The sequence below is a fragment of the Callithrix jacchus genome, chromosome 12 (assembly GCF_049354715.1).
Source record: "Callithrix jacchus isolate 240 chromosome 12, calJac240_pri, whole genome shotgun sequence".
NCBI classification, from domain to species: Eukaryota; Metazoa; Chordata; class Mammalia; order Primates; family Cebidae; genus Callithrix; species Callithrix jacchus.
The window spans coordinates 24,002,430-24,026,296 of NC_133513.1; the positions used below are offsets into that span (position 1 = coordinate 24,002,430).

General features: G+C 49.6%; 2 protein-coding genes across 7 annotated transcripts in view; one reads left to right on the forward strand and one right to left on the reverse strand.

Annotated features, from left to right (window-relative positions):
* Nucleotides 1-4,263, forward strand: part of SCNN1B (sodium channel epithelial 1 subunit beta) — an 82,432-nt gene extending 78,169 nt beyond the window's left edge. The window contains exons 10-13 of one of the 2 annotated variants that reach the window (XM_035267186.3): nt 31-88; nt 1,493-1,554; nt 3,080-3,155; nt 3,405-4,263. In XM_035267186.3, coding sequence (XP_035123077.3) covers nt 31-88; nt 1,493-1,554; nt 3,080-3,155; nt 3,405-3,785 — 577 coding nt within the window. In that variant the 3' untranslated portion in view covers nt 3,786-4,263. The remainder of the gene's footprint in view (nt 1-30; nt 89-1,492; nt 1,555-3,079; nt 3,156-3,404) is intronic. The other variant, XM_035267187.3, reaches the window with a different exon arrangement.
* Nucleotides 1-23,867, reverse strand: part of COG7 (component of oligomeric golgi complex 7) — a 114,164-nt gene that overhangs the window by 29,254 nt on the left and 61,043 nt on the right. For 2 of the 5 annotated variants that reach the window (XM_035267190.3, XM_035267188.3), the window contains exons 15-18: nt 21,015-21,129; nt 13,512-13,655; nt 11,575-11,675; nt 5,178-5,457 (exon numbers count right to left, since the gene is read on the reverse strand). In XM_035267190.3, the coding sequence (XP_035123081.1) occupies nt 5,275-5,457; nt 11,575-11,675; nt 13,512-13,655; nt 21,015-21,129 (543 nt within the window). In that variant the 3' untranslated portion in view covers nt 5,178-5,274. Of the gene's footprint in view, nt 1-5,177; nt 5,458-11,266; nt 11,676-13,511; nt 13,656-21,014; nt 21,130-23,867 lie in introns of those variants that run through there. The other 3 variants (XM_078344896.1, XM_035267189.3, XR_008475379.2) reach the window with 2 other exon arrangements.

The following is a 23,867-nucleotide window of genomic DNA, read 5'->3' on the forward strand; positions in this document are numbered from 1 at the left end:
CACTATAACAGGGCTAGCCTTCTCTTTCAGTGACACCCAGTACAAGATGACCATCTCCATGGCCGACTGGCCTTCTGAGGCCTCTGAGGTGAGGCAGTTGGGGGCCAAGCTCCTGGCCCCCAGCTTTGGGCTGGGGACAAGTCTGGACATAAGATCTGGGCTATTTGAAAATTTGGAAGGGGTGATTTTTCCCTCCCTCCTTCCTTCCTCTCTTTCCCTCCCTCCCTCCCTCCCTCCCTTTCGTCCTTCCTCCATCCCTCCCTTTTCCCTTCCTTCCTTCTTCCCTCCCTCCCTCCCTTCCTTCCTTCCTCTCTTCCTTCCTTCCTCCATTCCCTTCCTTCCTTCCTTCTTCCTTCCTCCCTTCTCCCTTCCTTCCTTCCTCCCTCCCTCCCTTCCTTCCTCTCTTCCTTCCCCCTTTCCCTTCCTTCCTTCCTCCTTCCTTCCTTCATCCTTCTCCCTTCCTTCCTCCCCTCCCCATCCCTTTCTTCCTCCCTTTTCCCTTTCTTCCTTCCTTTCTTCCTCCCTCCCTTTCTCCCTTCCTTTCTTCCTTCCTTCCTTCCCTCCCTTCCTTTCTTCTTTCCTTCTTTCCTTCTACCAATATTCTCCCAGGCACTGTGCTATGCACACTGCACATTATTAGACAGACATAATCCTTGTCCTTAAAGAGCTTACATTCTAACAGGAGAGGGCCAAGATCACAAACAGAAATAAGATCATTTCAAAGTGTGATCACGGCTGTGAAATAAACAGGTGATGGGAGAAAATAACTGGGGGAAACTACTTTATTTCTGTATTTTTACTTTATTTTTTATTTTTAGAGACAGGGCTTGCTGTGTTGCCCAGGCTGGAGTACAGTGATGTGATCACAGCTCACCAAAGCCTCGAACTCCTGGGCTCACATGATCCTCCTGCCTCAGCTATGGTCCTCAGCTGGAACCACAGGCACATGCCACCAGGCCTGGCTAATTGTTAAACTTTTTGCAGAGATGGAGCTCGCTATGTTGCCCAGGCTGGTCTTGAACTCCTGGCCTCAAGCGATCCTCCCACCTAGGCCTCACAAAATGCTGGGATTACAGGCATGAGCCACCATGCCCAGCCTCCGGGAAGACACTTTAGATAGAATGGTCAGGGAAGGCCTCTCTAAAAAGGCAACATTTCAGCTGACACCTGGAGGCAGAGGCTGAGCCAACATGGGCAGAGCAGTGGAGGATTCCAGGCAGAGGGAGCAGGAAGTGTGAGGACCAGAGGCAAGAAAGAGCTGGGTAGGGAGGCCAGGCCTGCCAGGGAAGAGTCTGGAGGCCCAAGTCCCTTCTCCCCCAGAACAGCAGCCACAGCTTCCACTACAATCTTCCTCCTGCTCCCCCTCCAAACTGTGATTCCCTGGGGCCTCAGGAAGGGTCAGGGCTGTGGTCTACCTCCCCCAGGGAGCAGGGCCATGACTGGGAGGGATGCTGCAGATGGCAACTTTTGCAGCTACCTTCTTGGGTTCCAGGACTGGATTTTCCACGTCTTGTCTCAGGAGCGGGACCAAAGCACCAATATCACCCTGAGCAGGTGAGCCTGAGCCTGGGTGGGGCTGGGGAAGACATGGAAGTGGGTACCAGAACCTCAGGGCAGGAGTTTGGACACAGAGCAGCTCCTCAGACACCTTCCCACATGGGTCACATCCGGGAGCAAGCCTTGAGGAGGAGGCACTGGGTGTGAGAGAGAGGAAAGGCAGCCACAGGGACCCTGAGTCTAACACCCTCTAAGGGAATCTGTGCTTCCTTCTGTCACTCTCCATCCACTCAGCCATCCATTCATCCTCCGTCCACCCACACACCCAGCCAACCTCCATCCATGCAGCCTCCATCACCCACCCTTCCATTCTCCCACCCACACACCCAGCCATCCTCCATCCATGCAGCCTCCATCACCCACCCTTCCATTCTCCCACCCACACACCCAGCCATCCTCCATCCATTCATCCTCCATCACCCACCCTTCCATTCTCCCACCCACACACCCAGCCATCCTCCATCCATTCATCCTCCATCACCCACCCTTCCATTCTCCCACCCACACACCCAGCCATCCTCCATCCAATTCATCCTCCATCACCCACCCTTCCATTCTCCCACCCACACACCCAGCCATCCTCCATCCATTCATCCTCCATCACCCACCCTTCCATTTTCCCACTCACACACCCAGCCATCCTCCATCCATTCATGGATCTTTCCATCCACTCAACACAAACACTAGTTGAGCACAAGAAAGACACATGGTTCAAGCTAGCAGGAGTCTAGGGGCGAAATACATGCCAACAGGGCTCAAGGACAAAAGGGTCCACCATACAAGCCCCCTACTCTAGGAGAGCAGCAGGGAAGGAGCCTCAGTCTACCTCAGAGATAAGGGAGGTCTGAGTAGGGAGGCAGCTTTGAGTGAGCTCTCCAAGGAGGAGTTAAGTGCTGTTCAGATAACAAAAGGCACCAATGTCCAGGCAGAAGACAAAGCTTGAAAGCCTGGAGGCTCGAGATAGCACAGCCTGTCTGAGGCTCATCAGTGGGAGGGGAAACCCACACAGCCACCCTTCTCTGTCCCAGGTGCAGTGAAGGCACTCAAGTCTCAGTGAAGAGCTCTGTGCAGAGTCACTGAGTATAGCCCGGGCCACCCTGAGGGTACAAATCAGAGAGCCGAGAGCAGATCTTTGCGCTGTCTCAGGCCAGAGTGTCCCGTAGGGAACTGGTCGGCAAGTGGTGGAGAAAGGGGGCCATAGAAGGGTGCTGGGCAGAGACACTCAAAGGGGCTGGGAAGGACTGCACTTCCAGTTCTTGTTCAGACGTCACCACTCATAGAGGCAGGCATGACAGAAGCTCAGGACAGAGGAGGGCTGGGGCAGTGCTTTGGCTGCCTTCCTCTGTGTGTGTGTGCCTGGGTACATGTGTGTGTGGCTGCATGTGTGTGCATACATGCAGGTGTATGTTTGCATGCATGTGTCTGTGTGCATGTGTGCATATGTGTGTGTGTGTGTGTGTGTGTGTGTGTGTGTCTGGAAGGGGGATACCTTAGTCCTGACCCTTCTTGCTGCCTCCTGCAGGAAGGGAATTGTCAAGCTCAACATCTACTTCCAAGAATTTAACTATCGCACCATTGAAGAATCAGCAGCCAATAATGTGAGTGTAGGAGGCTCCTGATACCCCAGCCCTGCCCTGTCCCATCCCTGCACCCTGAGGGTAGGGGAAGGGTTCTGAGCCCTATGGAGGGATTAGGAAGATCCCTAAAGCAGTCCTGAATTATTCCCCTGGGCTGAGAGGGTCATCTCCTTCTGTTGCAACCAAGAACCACCTCCCAGGAATCTGTGAGCCTGGGCTACAGGCAAGAATGTAAGGCCTGAGCCCACCCCAGCTCCCCATTTCCCACAGATCGTCTGGCTGCTCTCGAATCTGGGTGGCCAGTTTGGCTTCTGGATGGGGGGTTCTGTGCTGTGCCTCATCGAGTTTGGGGAGATCATCATCGACTTTGTGTGGATCACCATCATCAAGCTGGTGGCCTTGGCCAAGAGCCTACGGCAGCGGCGAGCCCAAGCCAACTACTCCGGCCCACCGCCCACCGTGGCTGAGCTGGTGGAGGCCCACACCAACTTCAGCTTCCAGCCTGACACATACCCCCACAGCCCCAACACTGGGTCCTACCCCAATGAGCAGGCTCTGCCCATCCCGGGCACCCCGCCCCCCAACTACGACTCCCTGCGTCTGCAGCCACTGGATGTCATCGAGTCCGAAAGCGATGGTGATGCCATCTAACCCCGCCCCTGCCTACCCTGGCAGCTCGAACTCACTGAGCAGCCAAGACTGTTGCCCGAGGCCTCGTTGGATGGTGCCCTCTCCAAAGGGTCAGGAGGGTAGCTGTCCAAGCCAGAGCCTGTGTCCTTCAACAGAGAGGCCCGTTCCTGGCCAAGGGCTCCGTAGGGTCACGGTGCTGGTAGATGATGCAGGAACTAATTGTGTTTTCTTGTGGTTCCTGCCCTCATCCCTATCTTGACCCTGACTGGGGCCCGGAGAACCCCCAGAACACTCTCTCCTGGTGGCAGACAACTTCCTTCCCAGTGCCAGTCTCCGTCCACCCCAGAGAGGAACAGGCAGGTGGCCATGTGGTCTTCTCCTTCCTGGCCTTGGCTGGCTCCCAGGGCAGGGGTGGTGGAGGGATGGAAGGGCATCAGCTGCGGGGGCCCTGCCAGGTGACACCTGATTTACTCTAGGAAATAAAAGTAGAAAATACTGAGTCCAGCTGTGTTGTGTGTTTGACAGGGGAGCTGGGGTGCCCTGATGGTGGAAGGACATTCATGCTGGCTTGAGAGACCCAAACTGGTTTAAGGGAAAGGGTCTCAAGCCCCTCCTTCCGCTGTCAGCTCCCAGGCCGATGCTCATTGGTCCCTGCCTGAGTCATGTGCCCATCTCTGACCTCGTCAATGTGGCCAGCTAGATAGGCTGCTCTGATTGGTCACAACTGAACTCATCTGCCCAGACCGGAAGCCAGTTTGTCTCCCAGGAGAATCACATAGTCCATGGGCGGTGGGGGCACGGCTCCAGGGTTGTCAGATAACAATCAAGCTACTTGGTTGAATTTGAATTTCAGATAGACAAACTGATTTTCTTTTTTTGAGATGGGGTCTTGCTTTTGTCACCCACGCTGGAGTGCAGTGGCACAATCTTGGCTCACTACAACCTCTGCCTCCAGGTCTCAAGTGATTCATCTGCCTCAGCCTCCCGAGTAGCTGGGATTATAGGCACAGGCCACCATGCCTAGCTAATTTTTGTATTTTTAGTAGAGATGGGGTATCACCATGTTGGCCAGGCTGGTCTCAAACTCCTGGCCTCAGGTGATCCACCTGCCTCAGCCTCCCAAAATGCTGGGATTACAGGTGTGAGCCACCGACCTAGGCCAACAAACTGATTTTTTAGTATAAGTATATCCATGCAATACTGGAGACACAGAGTAATAAATCATTTGTTGTTTTTCTTGAGCATTTTATACATTTTTTATAGAGATGGGGTGTCACTGTGTTGCCCAGGTGGGAGTGCAATGGCACGCTCATGGCTCACTGTAGCCTCAAACTCCTGAGCTCAAGCCATCCTCCCACTTCAGCCTCCCAAGTAGCTGGAATTATGGGTATGCATGATCACGCATGGCTAATATTTTAATTAAAGTTTAATTTTTTTCATTTTTTTATTTTTAATTACTAAATACAGTTCCCCAAAATCTTAAAGCTCCCAAAGAGAGATCAGGGAGCTGTCACCAGAGAAGAGTACATTCTGGCAGGTGCACACACAGATGGCCCTGCTGTCGCCTGCCAGGCCCCTGGTGATGAGGGAGTGCCTGCGCCTCCGAGGGCCCAGCCTTCCTGGCCGAGATCACGTGCGTCCCTTGGTCTGGAAGGTAAACAAGCTGGCCTCCCATCAAGGGCTCGGGTGGCACCTGTGGAATACAGACGTGCCACATCGTCAGTGCTACTTCAAGTCAAAGGCAACGTCAGTAGGGGCTGAGTAGGGAGAGCTGGAGGAAGCCGGATTTCCCAGCGTGGGGCCTGTCTAGTTCATGGCTATCACCCTTCCTACTATGATTACCGCTTTTATTACTAGCAGTAGCAGTTGTGGCCACACTCACTGCTACCATTTGTTGTCATTAAACAAGGACTACATTGGATCAAGTACTTATGACATGCCAGGCACCATGCCAAATACTTTTAAAATCTTATTTCATTCTCATAACCACGGAGAAATTGTATAATAGCATCCCATTGCACAGGTGAGTACACTGAGGCTTAAGAGGCGAAGTAAGGTACTCAAGGTTTGTAAGTGACAAAGCTGAGACCCCAGCCTCACCCTCTGGGTGCCAATGGCTCAGAGATTTTGTATTTATTATCTCATTTGAAGCTCTGGGACATTATTATCTAGCCCCTGTGACAGCTCTTCAGTCACATGTCAGTTTGAACAGGCTTAAGCTACAAAGGAAATTCATTAGCTCTTGTAGTAAAAGAATTGCAGCCATGGCTGGATGCAGGGGTTTGCTTAGATCTAGGATTTCTTTTTTATTTTTTCTTTTCTTTTTTTTTTTGAGTTGGAGTTTCCCTCTTGTTGTCCAGGCTGGAGTGTAATGGTGCGATCTCAGCTTACTGCAACCTCCGCCTCCCAGGATCAAGTAATTCTCCTGCCTCAGCCCCCTGAGTAGCTGAGATTACAGCCATCCACCACCATGCCAGGCTAATTTTTGTATTTTAGTAAAGACAGGGTTCCACCATGTTGGCCAGGCTGGTCTCGAACTCCTGACCCCCGTGATCCACCTGCCTCAGCCTCCCAAAGTGCTGGGATTACAGGCATGAGCCACTGTGTCAGGCCTAAGGTTTATTTCTCTGGTCTTTTCTTTTTTTTTTTTTTGAGACGGGGTCTCACTCTGTTGCCCAGGCTGGGGTGCAATGGCACAATCACAGCTCACTTTAACCTGGACCTTCTAGGTTCAGGTGATCCTCCCACCTCTACCTTCCCAAGTAGCTGGGAGTACAGGCATGTACCACCATTCCCGGCTAATTTTTATATTTTTTGGAGAGACAAGGTCTTGCCATGTAGCCCAAGCTGGTTTCGAACTCCTGGCTCAAGCAATCCACCAGCCTCAGCCTCCCAAAGTGCTGGGATTACAGATGTGATGCCACCATGCCTGGCCCTGTCTGGTGATTCTGTGTTGCCGTCCTTCTTAGAAAGATTTCCCCCATGTGCTGTTCTTTCTGAAAATCTCTTTACACCTGCAATGGCAGCCTGTGCCCTCAGCACAGCAACCCCAGGGAGAAGAAAACTCTTCCTGCACGCTGTCCCAGCAATAGCCCCAGGAATGAGGCTCATTTGGACCAGCCCAGGGCCATGCTCATCATGAATGGTTCATCGCAACAGAGAATGGATGGAGATGCTGTCTGGCCAGCCCGGAGTGAATCTATAGAGGGTGGCCCTTTACAAACACCTCTGAGAGGTTCTGTTCAGAGACATTTTGGAGGTGCCTGTAGATGCGTGAGGCCAGGACCAGGCTGAGGGTGGGCATCAGTTTGCCATCCCTGCTCTCATGGGGCCATGAGGGCCAGGCTGTGGTGTAATGACCTCATCACTAAAAGCAGGCTCCAAGTCATCCCTCCACCCTCTGGATCCAGCGGAGAGAAATGCTGTCCTGCTCCTATTCTGAGATCCCTTTTTTAGGGCTAGAAACTTAGGCTGGTGGAGCCCAAATTGCCCAGAAAACAGCATTCTATAATTCCCAACTCTACCCCAAAAGGGAAGGTGGGTTACAGATGTAGAGAACTATGACATTAACATTGTGGGCCGGGTGCGATGGCTCATGCCTGTAATCCTAGCATTTTGGGTGGCCACAGCGGGCAAATCACTTGAGGTCAGGAGTCCAAAACCAGCCTGGCCAACCTGGTGAAACCCTATCTCTATTAAAATACAAAAATCAGCCAGAAATGGTGGTGCACGCCTGCCATCCCAGCTCCTCGGGAGGCTAAGGCAGGATAATCACTTGAACCTAGGAGGCGGAGGCTGCAGTGAGCTGAGATCGAGTCACTCTACTCCAACCTGAGCAACAGAGTGAGACTGTGTCAAAAAAAAAAAAAAAAAAAAAGAAAAGAAAGAAAGAAATTAACATTGTGTACATGTGGCCACTGTGGCTGTATTTCAATGGCTCTTCAAATAACCCTATCAGTTAGGTACCATCATGACACCCAGTTTTCAGATTAGGAAATGAGGCTCGAAGAGGTGAGGTGACTTTTCCAAGATCACACAGCAGCTGGGAGGTGGTGAAACTTTGAATCAAGCCCAAGACTGTTCCACTCCACAGCCTAGTAGCTCTCATGAGCCCAGCACAAAGCTACCACAAAGCTTCCACTTTCAAGCAGCACTAGGTTTCTGGCTCTCACTTCTTAGAGGCAATAGCCAGGCTCAAATCCTGCCAGGAACAGCCTGTGATCCAACACATGAGAAACCAAAATATTTTTCTTCATGTGGGTTTGAAGCCGATGCTGTTGGGGTGTTCCTACACATGCCATCCTCTGGTCCTCAGAACCAGTTTGGCTGAGGACAAACTGGTTCTGAGAATGAGAGGATGGCATGTGTAGGAAGCCCTGTGAGGACAGAGCCAGTGGGACACTGACCCTGGCAGCCCAGTGGGGCTGGTTCAAGAGTGGCCTTGGAGGCTGGGTGCAGTGGCTCGTGCCTGTAATCCCAGCACTTTGGGAGACCAAGGCAGGCAGATAACCTGAGGTCAGGAGTTCAAGACCAGCCTGAACAACATGATGAAACCCCGTCTCTACTAAAAATACAAAAATTAGCCAGGTGAGGTGGTGCATGTCTGTAATTCCAGCTACTGGGGAGGCAGAGGCAGGAGAATTGCTTGAACCTGGGAGTTGTAGTAAGCCAGGACTGCACCTGCTACTCAGGAGGCTGAAGCATGAGAACAATTTAAACCCAGGAGGTGGAGGCTGCAGTGAGCTGAGATCGCCCCATTGCACTCAGCCTGGGTGATAGAGCAAGACTCCATATCGAAAAAAACAAAAATGGCCTTGGGCATGGCAGGGCCACTCCAGAGGGCTGGCCTGGGTGACCTGCCTGCCTACTGGGATGCGGTGTCCCGCCATGTGCCCCCCGTGTCCCACATGAGGAAGGCTGCCTGGCAGCTGGACAGGAATAAGGGTGCCACGGTCACCAGGCTCATTCTGAACTCCGGCCCTGCCACGCGGTAGTTGAGTGGCCCTCCTAGGAAAGTCCCTAAACCTCTCCATACTGTGGATAAGACCCCTGCCTCCCAAGGCTAGAGTGACATTTGTTTATTTATTTATATATTGACACAGGGTGTCACTGTCACCTAGGCTGAAGCACAGTGTCGAGATCATAGCTCACTGCAACCTCCAATTCCTGGCCTCCAGTGAGCCTCCTCCAGTGTCTCACCCTCTTGAGTAGCTGGAACTACAGGCACCCACCACCATGCCCGGCTAATTTTTAAAACATTTTTGTAGAGATGAGTCTTGCTTAATCACACAGGCTGGAGTATGGTAGTACAATCTTGGCTCACTACAGCCTCAAACTCCCAAGCACAACTGATCCTCCCACCTCAGCCTCCCAAGTAGCTGAAACCACAGGTGCATACCACCACAGGCTAATTTTTGTATTTTTTGGTAGAGATAAAGTCTCACTATGTTGCCCAGGCTGGTCTCAAACTCTTGGCCTCAAGCGATCCTCCCAAAGCCATAGGATTACAGGCATGAGCCACCATGCCTGGTCTGTGAGATACCCCAGAGAGAAGCAGAGCTCAGCCCAGCCCCTGAGACCCAGGCAGAACTCAATTCCAATGACAGCCCCTATGACAGACACTACTGCCATCCCCTTTCTTGCTAACAGAAACCCAATCAAGGCAGCCAATAAGCCCAGCTCAGGCTTTAAGTCCTGATTGTTCTGAGCTAGTGTTTCTCAACTGGAGTAAGTTTCTGGAGACATTTTTGGTTTCACAACTAGGAAAATACTATTGGCATCTAGTGGGTTGGGGTCAGGAATGTTAAACAGCCTGCAACGCACAGGACCGCGTTAATAGTTGTAAGGTGAGGAGGCGCATGTCTGTAATCCCAGCTACTGGGGAGGCTGAGGCAGGAGAATTGAGGCAGGAGCTGTCTAGCCCAAAACGTCAATAGCCAAGGCTGAGAAACGCTGGTTGAATCCAGCACGCTTCCCAGGCTTTCCCGCCTCCCTTGTAGCGGGTACGCCTCGGGACTGAGAAATGGCTAGTGAGGGCTAGAAGGCTAGCCAGCGCTTCCAGGGCAGCCTCCACTTGCATGATCGAAGGGACAGAATTGCTGATCTACTGTCGCTGCTCTCTTCTTCCCTGAATGCAGACGCGGCACCTGCAGTTGCAATAGTCACCTACCATGATGAGGTGTCCAGCATGTGGGGAAAACGTCGGGATCACAGAAGGGCTAGCCCTGGGCCTGACTCCAACCAGCCACTAAATAAGCACCTGTAGTCAGCACCCTTTTACTTTTTTTTTTTTTTGAGATGGAGTCTCCATCGCCCAGGCTGGACAGCAGTGGTGTCGGCTCACAGCAACCTCCACCTCCCAGGTGCAAGCGATTCTCCTGCTTCAGCCTCCTGAGTAGCTGCATTATTGATGCACACCACCATGCCCAGCTAATTTTTGTGTTTTTAGTAGAGATGGGGCTTCACCATGTTGACCAGGCTGGTCTTGAACTCCTGACCTCAGGTGATTCACCTGCCTCAGCCTCCCAAAGTGCTGGGATTACAGGTGTGAGCCACCGTGCCTGGCCACTTTTTACCTCTTATTATTGAGAAAAAATTAATTTCTGTTTAAGTCACTCAAATTACATTATTCCATTACTTACAACTACTGACAAAAACGTTGACTTTCATATACCATACATATTAAAAAAGAAAAAAAGTAAGCCAGGCGCAGTGGCTCATGCCTGTATTCCTAGCATTTTGGGAGGCCGAGGCAGGATTTCTTGGGCCCAGGAGATCGAGACCAGCCTGGGCAACAAAGTAAGATCCCATCTCTACAAATAAGTTTTTAAAAATTAGCCAGGTATGGTGGTGCTCGTCTGCAGTCCCAACTCCTTAAGGAGCCAAGGCAGGGGAATCACTTGTGCCCAAGAATTCAAGGGTGCAGTGAGTTCTGATTGTGCCACCACACTCTAGCCACATGGCTTTCACCCTGTAGGTGAGAGCTGCCCATTTTATCCAGTGCCACCTTTCACCCTGATACCCACTTTTCCACTAGCACTTACCTCTGAAATTACCCTCATTTACCTTCTTCTCTTTCCCTCCCTCCCTCTCCCACCGAGCATAAACTACAGGCCCATATCCCTAGACATCCCCAGAGCGCACAGCAGGGTAGGTGCACAAGGGAAGCGCTTGAAAATGCATTGAAGAGGGAAGGGGCTGGGTGCAGTGGCTTTCCCCTATAATACCAGCACTTTGGGAGGCCAAGTCAGGCAGATCACTTAAGGTCAGGAGTTTGAGACCAGCCTGGCCAACATAGTGAAACCCGTCTCTACTAAAAATACAAAAATTAGCCGGGCATGGTGGCAGGCACCTGTAATCCCAGCTACTCGGAGGCCGAGGCAGGAGAATCACTTGAGCCCAGGAGGCGGAGGCTGCAGTGATTTAAGATCGTACCACTATACTCCAGCCTTGGGCAAAAGATCAAGAGAAAAAAAAAAGAAGGATGGAAGGAAACAGCCTTCTTGCATTTCACAGTAGTTATTTATTACATTTTCAAGATCAGATCCTTTAAAAAAATTATCTAAAAAGTCTTCTCTGATAAATAATAAATCTTTAATTTACAACTCCTTTTTGATTATGCAAATGAACCTAGTCTTTTAAAGTAACTTCTGCCCAATCCTGGGCAGAGTTTCTGAGCAAATCTGTGCTGGCGAGTCATGGAACAGCAGTCCTGAGCCTCTTGGTGGTCAGGTGGGTGGTGGGGTCAGTAATTCACATTCCGCATGGTGGCCACAGTGGTGGCCAGGCGACGGGGCAGGCCTTTGCTGACCTGTCTATAGTCCTCGGGCCTAGCCTTCAGGAGCATCACAATGTGCTGGAGGGTGCGGGATGGCTGCAGGCCCAGGGCGTCCATCACGTTGATCAGATAGTCTGTGGGGCAGAGAGGAGACAGACAGAGCTCCACAGACTCAGTGCCAAGCAGGATAGAGCCCCACAAGGCCTCTCCTGAATATGAAACAGAGAATCCGCCCTGCCAAGTTGCTAGATGCCCTTTTCTCCTGGGGTTCTTCCCACAGGGTCAGACCAGACTATGAGCTTAGCATGAGTCCAGAAACTCTAATTTAATAAAGAACTAACCAGTATCACTCCCATCCCCACCAACACACACACACACACACACACACACACACTGGTCACACTGGTAGGTACCTACTCCTTTACAAGTTTATCCATAAAATTGTGAGCTCCACTTGACTGCCGGCCAAGAGCTGCAAACAGCGGGCGCAGAGTCTACCAGGACATTTTTGTTTGGCCAGCAGTGTTTTTTGTTCTGTTTGTGCTCATGCTTGATTTGAATGCCTTTCAAGTGTGCAAGCTTTGCCACGGACCTCATTACTCTCTATCACCTTACATCCTGTCAGTTTCATATACTAGCCTTACTTTCCCTGCCCCTAACCTCACATCCTTACAGTGTAAGCTCAGTAAGCATGGGAGCTGCCTAAAGCTCTGCTGTCTCATCTTAGAACTAGAGCTGGCACGCAGATGCTCCAGCAATGCTGAATGAGTGAAGGAATGAATCTGCAGGGGGAGCTTAAAGGGAGGAATAACAAGGACAACTGAAATTGAGGGCAATCCCTAGATCTCACTCCATTCACTAGTTCCAGTTGAGTCTCTTCCCCCTGCTGCTGCCTGTACTAACAGGGAACACCACTGCTCACTTGAATTGTCTCATTTCTTTCTTGGAAGAGAAATAGCCAAAAGGCTGACTGTTCCTCTGGTAAGTGCTGAGAGCTGACTAAGAAATGAGGAGCGGTCAGGAACTCAGGACAGCTGGATCTCAGGCCTGCTCCATCACTAGCAGCTCCGGGACCCAGAAAAAAAGCACCTTGCTTCTAGTTCTTCTGCAAAATAAGAGGTAGAAGCTGGCTGAGCCTGACTCAGCCCTGTTGTGGTCATCGAGGACGAAGCTCTGGCTAGGTCCCCAGGGAGCTGATCTTTCAGGCTTCTACCGCCCTCTCTCCTGACCACCCCAAGAGCTGCATTAGGATAAAAAGCCAGCAAGGCAATGGAATGATATCAAGAGACTGGGGAGACGCCCTGCCACCTGCCAGCAGTAGCCCCACGCTCAGAGCACACCTGGGCAGTGAGGCCCTCCAGGGATGAGGCCAGGCAGGAGCAGAGGGGACACACCCACTAATGTGGGAGGCAGGATGCTATCTGGATGGAGACCATAGAGTGACCCTGGCCATGTGGCCTTGTTATGCAACTGCCTCGGGCCTCCGTTTCCTTACTGGTATGATGGAGAAGAGAGCACCCACCTCACAGGGGAGTTTGGGATTACATAAGATGGTGGGTGTGAGTGCTTGTTCCGGCACCAGGCATGCCTAGTATGCAGTAAGAGCTCGTTAAACACTGGTTGGGAATTATGGTACAAATGGAGCGGGCCAGGCGGGGCCAGGCGGGGCCAGGCGGGGCCAGGCAGGGCCAGGCCACAGGACTTGCTGAAGCTTATCTCAGTGAAGCTCCCTTCAATGGTTCTCAAGTCCTCTTTCAAAACACAGATGTCTGAGCTTCAACCTGGGCTTGCTAAGTCAGAATCTCTGGGGTGGAGCCTGGAGAACCTGAATTTTCAACCAGCTTCGGAACCAAATCCACAGCTGAAGCTAAGGGGAGACGTGGGATAAGATTCCTGGAGGGCAAAGGAGAAACTGACAGATGCAGCAGGCAAGAGCTGTCCCTCCCACCACCTGTCCCGTGTGGACCCACCGATGTCGGTGGCCAGCTGCTTGGCAGAGTGTGGGCTCAGCTCGGGAATCTGGAGGATTGCATCACAGTAGGTCTGCATCGTGGCTCTGGCGATCGAGCCCAGCCAGTTGTCAGCCATGTTATCCAGCTCAGGCAATTCATCCCCTGAAAAGGAAAGGAGGTCACCAAGGAAATGCAGAACCTGCTGGGTGATCTGGCCCATAGTAGCTGCTGAATGCACCAACATGCCAGGAAGTTTCCATTCTTAACAGGAAACATAGGAAACTGAGAACAGTTACATCTTAGGGCCGGGTGCAGTGGCTCATGCCAATAATCCCAGCACTTTGGAAGGCTGAGGTGGGCGGATCATTGCAGGTCAGAAGTTTAAGACCAGCCTGGCCAATGTGGTAAAACCACATCTCTGTTAAAAATACACAAATTAGCCAGGCTTGGCGGCAGGCACCTGTAGTCCAAGCTACTCAGGAGGCTAAGGCAGAGGAATTGCTTGAACCTAGAAGGCAGAGGTTGTAGTGAGCTGAGATGGTGCCACTGTACTCCAGCCTGAGTGACAGAGCGAGGCCCTATCTCAAAAAAAATTAAATTAAAAAAATTTTTAAAATACATCTTAGGTCAACCAGTATGACTAAGTACAATGAGGATTCAGAAAAGGAAGCGATCGGGTTAATAACATAAGCATCCCTGAAGGCCTGGGGACTAAGTCCAGCCATGCAGGCCAGGAGGATTTCTGCAGACTGCAGGGAGGCCCAGCGAGGGGAGCCCAAAACCAGAGGGTAGGTGAGTAGGCACAGGTGGGTAGACAGGTGGGAACAGGGAGACACCAGCCCACCACCAGGAGGCAGAGCACAACAGTCAAGACAGAGGTCACATCAGAATTGAGACTCCCTGGCTAAGAAGCTGAGTGCTTCCTCACCTCTCAGATGTGATTTTCACCTGTAAAGTGTGTGGCAGGGATGGTGTGGGGGCAGGGGTGGTGTGGAGGCAGGGGCGGTAACACCCCAGGCTTTACTGAGCTGCTGTGGGAATTAAGTTAGAGAATGCACACAAGGCCCTTGGCATGGGCTGGCACACAATCAGTGTGCTGCGATTAGTGCTAGAATGATTACAGGGAGGGGGAGGCGGGTTGGGCTGTGGACAGCACCCGAGAATCACGTGGATCCCATGTCGTAGGAGACAGGGAACAACTGTAGGGTCCCAGTGAGGTAGGATGCAGGACTCAACTCCAGAGGCAGGGCTGGGACACCAGACCACATTGAGGGCTAGCTCACACAGGAACAGGGTGAAGGCAGCTTTCCATAAATATGCCCACCAGGGCCATCTCAGTTTACCACTGCCATGGCAACAACCCAACAACACAGAGTTACCACCCTTTTGCTAAAATTTTCTGCATAATCCTCCCCTTTAATTTGCAATGTAAACAAAAGTGGGGATCATCATGACTCCGGAACTGTCCTGAGCCGCTGATCTCAGCAGGCCGCCTACGGGACAGTCACAGAGCCGTAACACTGCCATCTCAATAAAGCTGCTTTCTTCTACACCAGTTCACTCAGGAATTCTTTCCTGAGTGAAGCCAAGGACCCTCTGGGGCTAAGCCACAATTTGGGGCTCACCTGCCCTGCATCATGACCAAGGCTTCAACACGACAAGCCCATGCAGGCAAGCTGGTCAGGCTGTGGCGAGGTGAGGCGGGAAGATGGGGCAGGTGTCCAGGCAAGACAGGCGGGCCTGGCCTCCTAGAGAGAAGAGGCCACTTGATGCCAGAATGGAAAGAAGGGGGAAATGAGAGCAATATTTAAAAAAAAAGTATGAGGCCAAGCGGTGAAATAAGATACTTTTTGAAGACAGGGATACTGCTATGAGTGCTAAAAATAATAATACAGAATATAGACTGGGCGCAGTGGCTCACATCTGTAATCCCAGCACTTTGAGAGGCCACAGTGGTCAGATCACTTGAGGTCAGGAGTTCGAGACCAGCCTGGCCAAGTTGGTGAAACCCCATCTCTACCAAAATACAAAAATTAGCTGGATGTGGTGGTAGGTGCCTGTAATCCCAGCTACTTTGGAGGCTGAGGCAGGAGAATCACTTGAACCCGGGAAGCAGAAATTGCAGTGAGCCAAGATTGTGACACTGTACTTCAGTCTGGCTGACACAGCAAGACTCTGTCTCAATAATAATAATAATAATACAGAATATAAATTTACACACAAAATACCATCTGCTTACAGAGCAGAGCCAGAGGGCACAAGGGAAAATAGAAATACCAGTATGTTCCACAGTGGGATATTGTCATAGATTTTTTCTTTTAAGTTGATACTGTTTTAAACACAGCATCTGTATAAAAAGTACAAGTTAGAAGGCTAAAACAAAACAAAAAACAGGGGTCGGTGACAAATGAGCCCAAAGGTAAGATGTAATCTGGGGTTTCTACCATGGAAACTGACAACTAGACTTGTAACATGGCCAGAAACGCAGCTCTGGCAGTGAAGCTGCTTTGGGAGAGAAACCTCCTTCCTGCTGAATTTGACTAGACAGTAGAATACCCAGAAAAGGCCAGCCTGAACATAACCAGAGGCCAAATACCTAGACTTGAGAGTTACTGGGCAGAGATGAAAACTGAATAAAAGGAGAAGTGAAAATGAGGCAGAGCCCTCGGCTGGAGCCTCAGGGTACACTCCGAGTTGAGGGGGAAGAGGTGCCGTGCTGGACATAGCGGGTGATGGGCAGTCACTTGCTCACTGCACAAACCCTCATTTACTAATGACCTGCTGGGTGCAGAGCTCCTCTGGGTATTGGTGCTGGATGACCCTGCATTTATTGTACTCTGTGGCCGTGGGAGAAAGAAGGCGTTCATCACGCACAGTGCAGTTGGTGTTACAATGAAGGTGCATTCAAGATTAACAGGAGCACAGAATTAGGAGCAAATACCTTCACTTCAGGCTGCCGAGGAAGAATAGAAACAAATGGGCTGTTTGCCAAATACCCATGAGGAAAATCATTCCAACCATGGGGCAAAAAAAAATTGTTTTTAAAAAGTGTCCATGAGGCCAGGCATGGTGGCTCACGCCTGTAATCCCAGAACTTTGGGAGGCCGAAGCAGGCGATCACTTGAGGTTAGGAGTTTGAGAACGGCCTGGGCAACATGCAAAACGCTGTCTCTGCTAAAAATACAAAAAATTAGCTGGGCGTGGTGGCGTATACCTACAGCCCCAGCTACTCAGGAGGCTAAGGCAGGAGAATCACTTGAGTCTGGGAGGCAGAGGTTGCAGTGAGCCAAGATCACACCACTGCACTCCAGCCTGGGCAACAGAGCAAGACTCTGTCTCATAAAAAAAAAGTGATAACAAAGCACATGCAACATGATCCTAATTATGAAAAAGTGTGTGTGTGTGTGTGTGTGTGTGTGTGTGTGTGTGTGTGAGATCTGCAAAGAAAGATGTACAGGGCAACAGTCCCTAAAATGTTACCAGTGACTCTCAGAGTGGTAATTTTTTTTTTTTGGAGACAGAGTCTCACTCCATTTTCCTGCCTTAGCCTCCCAAGTAGGTGGGATTACAGGTGCCCACCACCACATCTGGCTAATTTTTTTATTTTTAGTAGAGACAGGGTTTTGCCATATTGGCCAGGCTGGTCTCTAACTCCTGACCTCAGGTGACCCACCCACCTCAGCATCCCAAAGTGGTGGGATTACGGGCGTGAGCCACTGCACCCGGCCTCAGAGTGGAAGATTTTTAATCAGAGAAAAAGAGAAGCTATTTTTTTTTAATATGGAAACAGGGTTTCACCATCTTTGAGGCCAGGGTGGTCTCAAACTCCTGACCTCGTGATCCACCGGCCTTGGCCTCCCAAAGTGTTGGGATTACAGGCATGAGCCACCATGCCCGGCATGAGAAACTATTTTAAAATTAAGAGGCCAGGCATGGTGGCTCATGCCTATAATCCCAGCACTCTGGGAGACCAAGTTTGGAGGAATGCTTGAGCCCAAGAGTTGATCAGCCTGGGTAACACAGTGAGAACTCATTTGTACAAAACTAAAAAATTATCCAGACATGGTGGCATATACCAATAGTCCCAGGAAGGCTGGGGAGGCTGAGCCAGGAGGATTGCTTGAGCCCAGGAGTTAGAGTCTGCAGTGAGCTATGATGGCATCACTGCACTCCAGCCTGGGTAACAGAGTGAGATCCCATCTCTAAAAATAATAATAATATTAAGAAAAAGTCCTGAGTGGCAGAAATCTGAGTGTGAGCAGTTGAGAGAGAGAGAGGTGGGAGGAAGGGCAGATGAGGCTGCCAGCACTTCCTGGACCAGGGAGGAGTTTAGATTTTATCCTATAGCTTTGAGTGGGGACATCAGAGGTTTTTATGCTGGCAGGGAACAATTAGTCAAAAGGCAAGGACAAGTACTAACACATGGAAGCAAAAGGCAGAACTCAGGAGAGAAAGGAAATGTCAGGAAGGAAGGTGTTCAAGGCCAGGCAGATGAAATGCTTCTGCATTTGATTTGGGGAACAGCCTTGGGGCACTACAACCTCTGTCTTCTGGGTTCAAGCAATTCTCCTGCCTCAGCCTCCCGAGTAGCTCGGATTAAAGGCACCTGCCACCATGCCTGGCTAATTTTTGTATTTTTAGTAGAGACGGGGTTTTACCATGTTGGCCAGCCTGGTCTCGAACTCCTGACCTCAAGGGATTGCCCACCTTGGCCTCCCAAAGTTCTGGGATTACAGGCATGAGCCACCGCACCGGCCCCAAGACTTAGAAAGGTTCTACTTATCACATCTCTTAGAAAAAAGCCATTTACCTAAGCAAAAAAGTTCCTTGATTTTTTTTTTTTTTTTTGAGACGGAGTTTCGCTCTTGTTACCCAGGCTGGAATGCAATGGCGCAATCTCGGCTCACCGCAACCTCTGCCTCCTGGGTTCAGGCAATTCTCCTGCCTCAGCCTCCCGAGTAGCTCGGCTTAAAGGCGCCTGTCACCATGCCTGGCTAATTTTTGTATTTTTAGTAGAGACGGGGTCTCACCATGTTGACCAAGATGGTCTCGATCTCTTGACCTCATGATCCACCCGCCTTGGCCTCCCAAAGTGCTGGGATTACAGGCTTGAGCCACCGTGCCCGGCCCCTTGATTCTTAAAATCTGCCGTGCTAAAATGCTAGAAATCATCAGATTAGAGATGGATGCTCACTGTATAATTGTAATTTTCTCTCTGTTTGAAATTTTTCACAATGTTGAGAGAGGTAAAGAAAAAAATACCCAGATTGGCTTCTTCTGTCAATCATTGTTAAAATTTTACTTTATGGCTGGGAGGGGATTTTTACTATCTTAATAATGCCCAACCCAGTCCTTCACAAATAAAAAGCAATTAATAAACACTTGTTAAGTGAATGAGTAAACTTATGAGTTGAATGAATAAATGAACAAAACAATTACACGTTCACTACATCCCTATGTGTTTTAGAAGACATTATACTCTTCCTAATGTGTAACAGACAGTATACCCAGCACCGTAGTTTTCTTGCCAAAAAATGTGAAGCTGCACTGAGTCCTTCCTTATCAATATTGAAATATTTATGAGTAAAATCATAAGGTACTTGGGATTTGACTTAAATACTCTAGCAAAGGCCAGACATGGTGGCTCATGTCTGTACTCCCAGCACTTGGAGGCCAAGGCAGGTGGATCACTTGAGCTCAGTAGTTCAAGACCAGCCTGGGCAACACGGTGAAATCCTGTCTCTACCAAAAATAAAAAATTAGCCGGGCATGGTGGCGTGTGCCTGTGGTTCCAGCTACTTGGGAGGCTGAGGTGGGAAGACCACTGGGGCCTGCGAAGTTGAGGCTGCAGTGAGCCCTGCTTGCATCACTGCATTCCAGCCTGGGCAACAGAGTAAAACTCCATCTCAAAAAAAAAAAAATACAAATAAGAAAAATAAAGTCCTATTTCTTGTGGCAAACTGTGTGGATGCTGATCCCTTGTACCCGAAGGGAATAGTTACTGCACAGGGGGAGTACTAAGTGGCTCACATGGGAGGTGGGCAGAAGACAAGTGGGCAGAAGAGAAGATTTGAGGAAATACCCAGTCCCCTCCCAGGTAGAATGGACCTGAGGGTGGCTGTTTCTCCGAGGGCAACACTTCCCTCGGGGCCCAGTCTGGTCCTGGACTTGCCCGGGAAGACCTTTGAGTCTACTCCCAATAAGGGAGTGTCCCCACTCAGTTCCCAAATTGGAACAACCTGGCTTCTTCCCCACTCCTCCTACCTCTCAGGCCCCCACCCATGCTTGGCCCCCAGCTGCCTCCTCGTTCCATCCTTTCCTCGTGTTCCTCACCTCCACGCTCATCATCTTGCGCTCTGTGACCTGACTGGTCATTCCTCCTGTCCGCATCCTCCTGCCTCTGATCCCCATTCACCTTCCATCTGACCCTCGTCCTCCCATTCAACCTTTCTCCTGCACCACCCCTGCACCCACAAACTCCCTCTCTCAGTCCCAGACTAGTTCAGAGAGCCCTGACAATAGCCCCCAGACAGCAGCGCAAGCTCCATATCTGGACGTGGCGGACCAGTGTGGGTTCTGCAGCCCTTGGAAGGCAGGGATGTAGCTGGCACAGCCAGGACAGCTCAGAGCAGCAACCCTGCATGGCCCATTTACTCTTTTTTTTTTAAATTAGAGTTTATCTAATAATCAGGCAGTTACCTTGTTTTCTTTCTATTTGCATTTACATAAGATGTGTTTTTACAGTCCTTGATTTTTAACCTTTCTTTTTTTTTTTCTTCTGAGACAGAGTTTCACTTTTGTTGCCCGTGCTGGAGCACAATGGTGCAATCTTGGCTCACTGCAACCTCCACCTCCAGGCTTCAAGTGATTCTCGTGCCTCAGCCTCCAAAGTAGCTGGGATTACAGGGATGTGCCACAACGTCCAGTTAATTTTTGTATTTTTAGTAGAGACAGGGTTTCTCCATGTTGGCCAGGCTGGTCTTGAACTCCTGACCTCGTGATCCACCCGCCTCAGCCTCCCCAAGTGCTAGGATTACAGGTGTTAGCCTTTAACCTTTCTTCTTAAGAAATTTTTATTTATTTATTTATTTATGAGAGAGAGTCTCACTCTATCATTCCAGGCCAAAGGGCGCCGGCAACACCATAGCTCTCTGCAACCACAAACTTCTGAGCTCACCTGATCCTCGTGCCTCAGCCTGCCAAGTAGCTAGAACTACAGGCAGGCAGCACCACACCTGGCTAATTTTTTAACTTTTTTGTAGACAAGAGATCTCATTGTGTTGCCCAGGCTGGTCTCAAACTCCTGGGCTCAAGCAACCCTCCTGCCTCCATCTCCCAAAGTGTTAGGATTACAGGCATGAGCCACTGCACCCAGTCCACCTATGTTATATACTGACAATTATTTCCAGAGGAGTTTGCAGAGCTGTGTGTGTGGAGAGGTGAAAGTGCTAGGAACAAGCATCCAGGCCAGGCATAAGCATCATCTAAATCCCATCAAGTCCACCCACGGTCCCCGCTCACCCTGCTCGGGAGGAAATGGCAGCTTTCCAGCATGCAATGCCAGCTCTAAGGCAGAGTCTTCCTGAGTCACAAATGGCTCAAGATTCAGAGGGAGCGACATGATGTACTGCCCGATCTGAAACAGAAGAAAGCGCTGTTAGCCTGACATTGACACATATGGGTTAGTACTTTATGGGTACATTTGTGTGAAAGTAAATGGCAGAGCTAGACCTGGGGCGATCCCAAGTCTGATCTTTCCAGTATGTGGCAATGTTTGCTATGGCAGTACCCTAAAAAAGAATCCTTGGTAGTTTGCAGGTAGATTATAGATTCATCCTTCTCATAATGGCCCCAATATTTTTGGAACGCATTCAACACAATCTCTATCTCAAATGAAGTAATGGATACCAAAATGCTTTGTAAAATTTGAAGCACTGTGTAGTAAGTATTATTACTGTTCATAGGTGAAAGACCAATAAGATACTAGTGTCAGAAAGTGTGGGGCCAAGCAAGAATTCAAATCCTGTCTTCTGAGGCCAAGCGCAGTGGCTCATGCCTGTAATCTCAGCACCTTGGGAGGCTGAGGTGGGTGGATCACCTGAGGTCAGGAGTTCGAGACCAGCGTGGCCAACATGGTGAAGCCCTGTCCTATTACTAGTATAAAAATTAGCCAGGTGTGGTGGTGGGTGCCTGTAATCCCAGCTACTCGGGAATCGCAGGCAGGAGAATTGCTTGAACTTAGGAGGTGGAGGTTGCGGTCAGCCAAGACTATGCCAGTGCACTCCAGCCTGGGTGACAAGAGTAAGACTGTCTCAAAAAAAAATCCTGTCTTCTGGATTTGGACCTGATTCTCTCCCTCCTAGATAATAAAAACAGAAGAAGAAAGGAATTCTGTCTGGAAAAAAAGCCATTTATAAATTAATTTGGAGAGAAAACTATATTGTTTTCATAATACAAACTCTTAAAACTAAAGATAGACAAAACCCTGGCTGGTGGGGAATTGCAAAAGGTCATTTGCAATTGTCCTAAGAGACATTTGGGACAAGCCCACAATTAGCCCAGTCTTTGTCATGTGTTTGTCAGATATCCATGTGATATCATGAGTGTATTTTAGACCACTATTTCCTATTTCTATTATAATTCATTGTTCTGTGTTTTCAGGTAAGTATATGTTTTGTTTCTAAATAAAGGGGTTGACTTTTCAGGTTTCAAAAAGATAATATATATTTTTAAAAGATCTTTGAGCTTGTTGTTGCTTTTTTTTTTTGTTTGTTTCCTGCTACATATTCATTCCATGACATTGATGTCACTGATAATTCTGTAGGCTCAAAGTCAGGGGACTATCGAAGCAAGATTTTCTCAATCTGACCTCACGCATGTCTACGTAACAGCAGGCTCCTTTCAGGGTGTGGTGTCCAGAAGTTAACAGAGACTCAAAAATTTACCCAGCCCAGAGAACTACAGGATGGTCATGCCCTTGCTTCCAACCATTCAAATGGTTTGGCTGTGTAAGTGTAAACATCCATCCAATAGTTCACTATGTTTAAACAAATAAAATACAATTATTAGTTTTGTGTCCCCCGCCTTTTTTTTTTGAGATGGAGTTTTGCTCTTGTCACCCAGGCTGGAGTGCAATGGCGTAATCTTGGCTCACTGCAACCACCACCTCCTGGGTTCAAGCCATTCTGCTGCCTCGGCCTCCCGAATAGCTGGGACCATAGGCATGCACCACCATGCCTGGATACTTTTTTTTTGTATTTTTAGTAGAGACAGGTTTTCACCATGTTGGCCAGGCTGATCTCGAACTCCTGACCTCAGGTGAGCCACCCGCCTTGGCCTCCCAAGGTGCTGGGATTATAGGTGTGGGCCACCGCACACCGCCTGGTGTCCCTTTATAAGAGGTACGCAGATGGTAAAATAAATCAGCATTTTTTTCTTTCATGTACTTAGTATAATCTTTCACCCAAAGTAGGCAAGTGGCCACTTACCTCACTAACAACAGCTACTATAAACTTCAGCTTGAAATGTTAACAAATTCATCATTTTTCCCCAAGGCTGGGGGAAGAGAAGGATGCTGATTTCTGGTGTTAGAATTTCTCCACACTATAATAATTCATCTCAACAAGCCCTCCCTGAACACCTTCTATGTACAAAGACCCCAGGCATACTCCTGTATTTGGTATGCCTTTCATCTGTAGCCTTAAGTTTTTGGCTAAGTCCACAGATTCAGTTTTACCTTGCACATATATTGCTTTTAAATTTCAAAGCATTTTCTCCTATTTCATCTCTTTACATTGCTCACACGATTCTGTGTGAGTGAGGGCTTTCACCAATAAGGAGAAGTATCATTTAGGTGCAAAATTTCAATCATCTGCCATCTCTGACTGCAGTCAATTGGCCTTGGACTTTGGGATTGCTAGGGTTCCTAGAGGGGTCCCACGGTGCAGGATTCTCTTAGGAGTCTTGTCTCTATTCACCCTTCGGAAGTCAATGTGGAAAGGGCTGCTTAGCATCACATCTGTGGATATTTGTCTACTATTCTCACATATTCAATAAATATTTCTTGATATCCTGGTTGGGTTAACTCAGTGACTTGGGAAAAATGAAGTTTTGAGATCAGACAGACTTGGGTTGGAGTTCTGGCTCTACCACTGTGAGAACCTGGGCAACTTAATCTGTCAGGACCTTGGATCATCATCGCTGAAATGAGGATGACCTCATATTACTTCAAAGGGATGCAGTGAGGGTAGAATTAACACATGTGCTATGCATGTAAAGCACCTGGCGTCCTAACAGAGCAGCCACTGGGTAAGTAGCCGCTTCCTCCCAGCCCCACTCCCACTGTGAAGGAGGGCTGCCACACCCCATCTCACG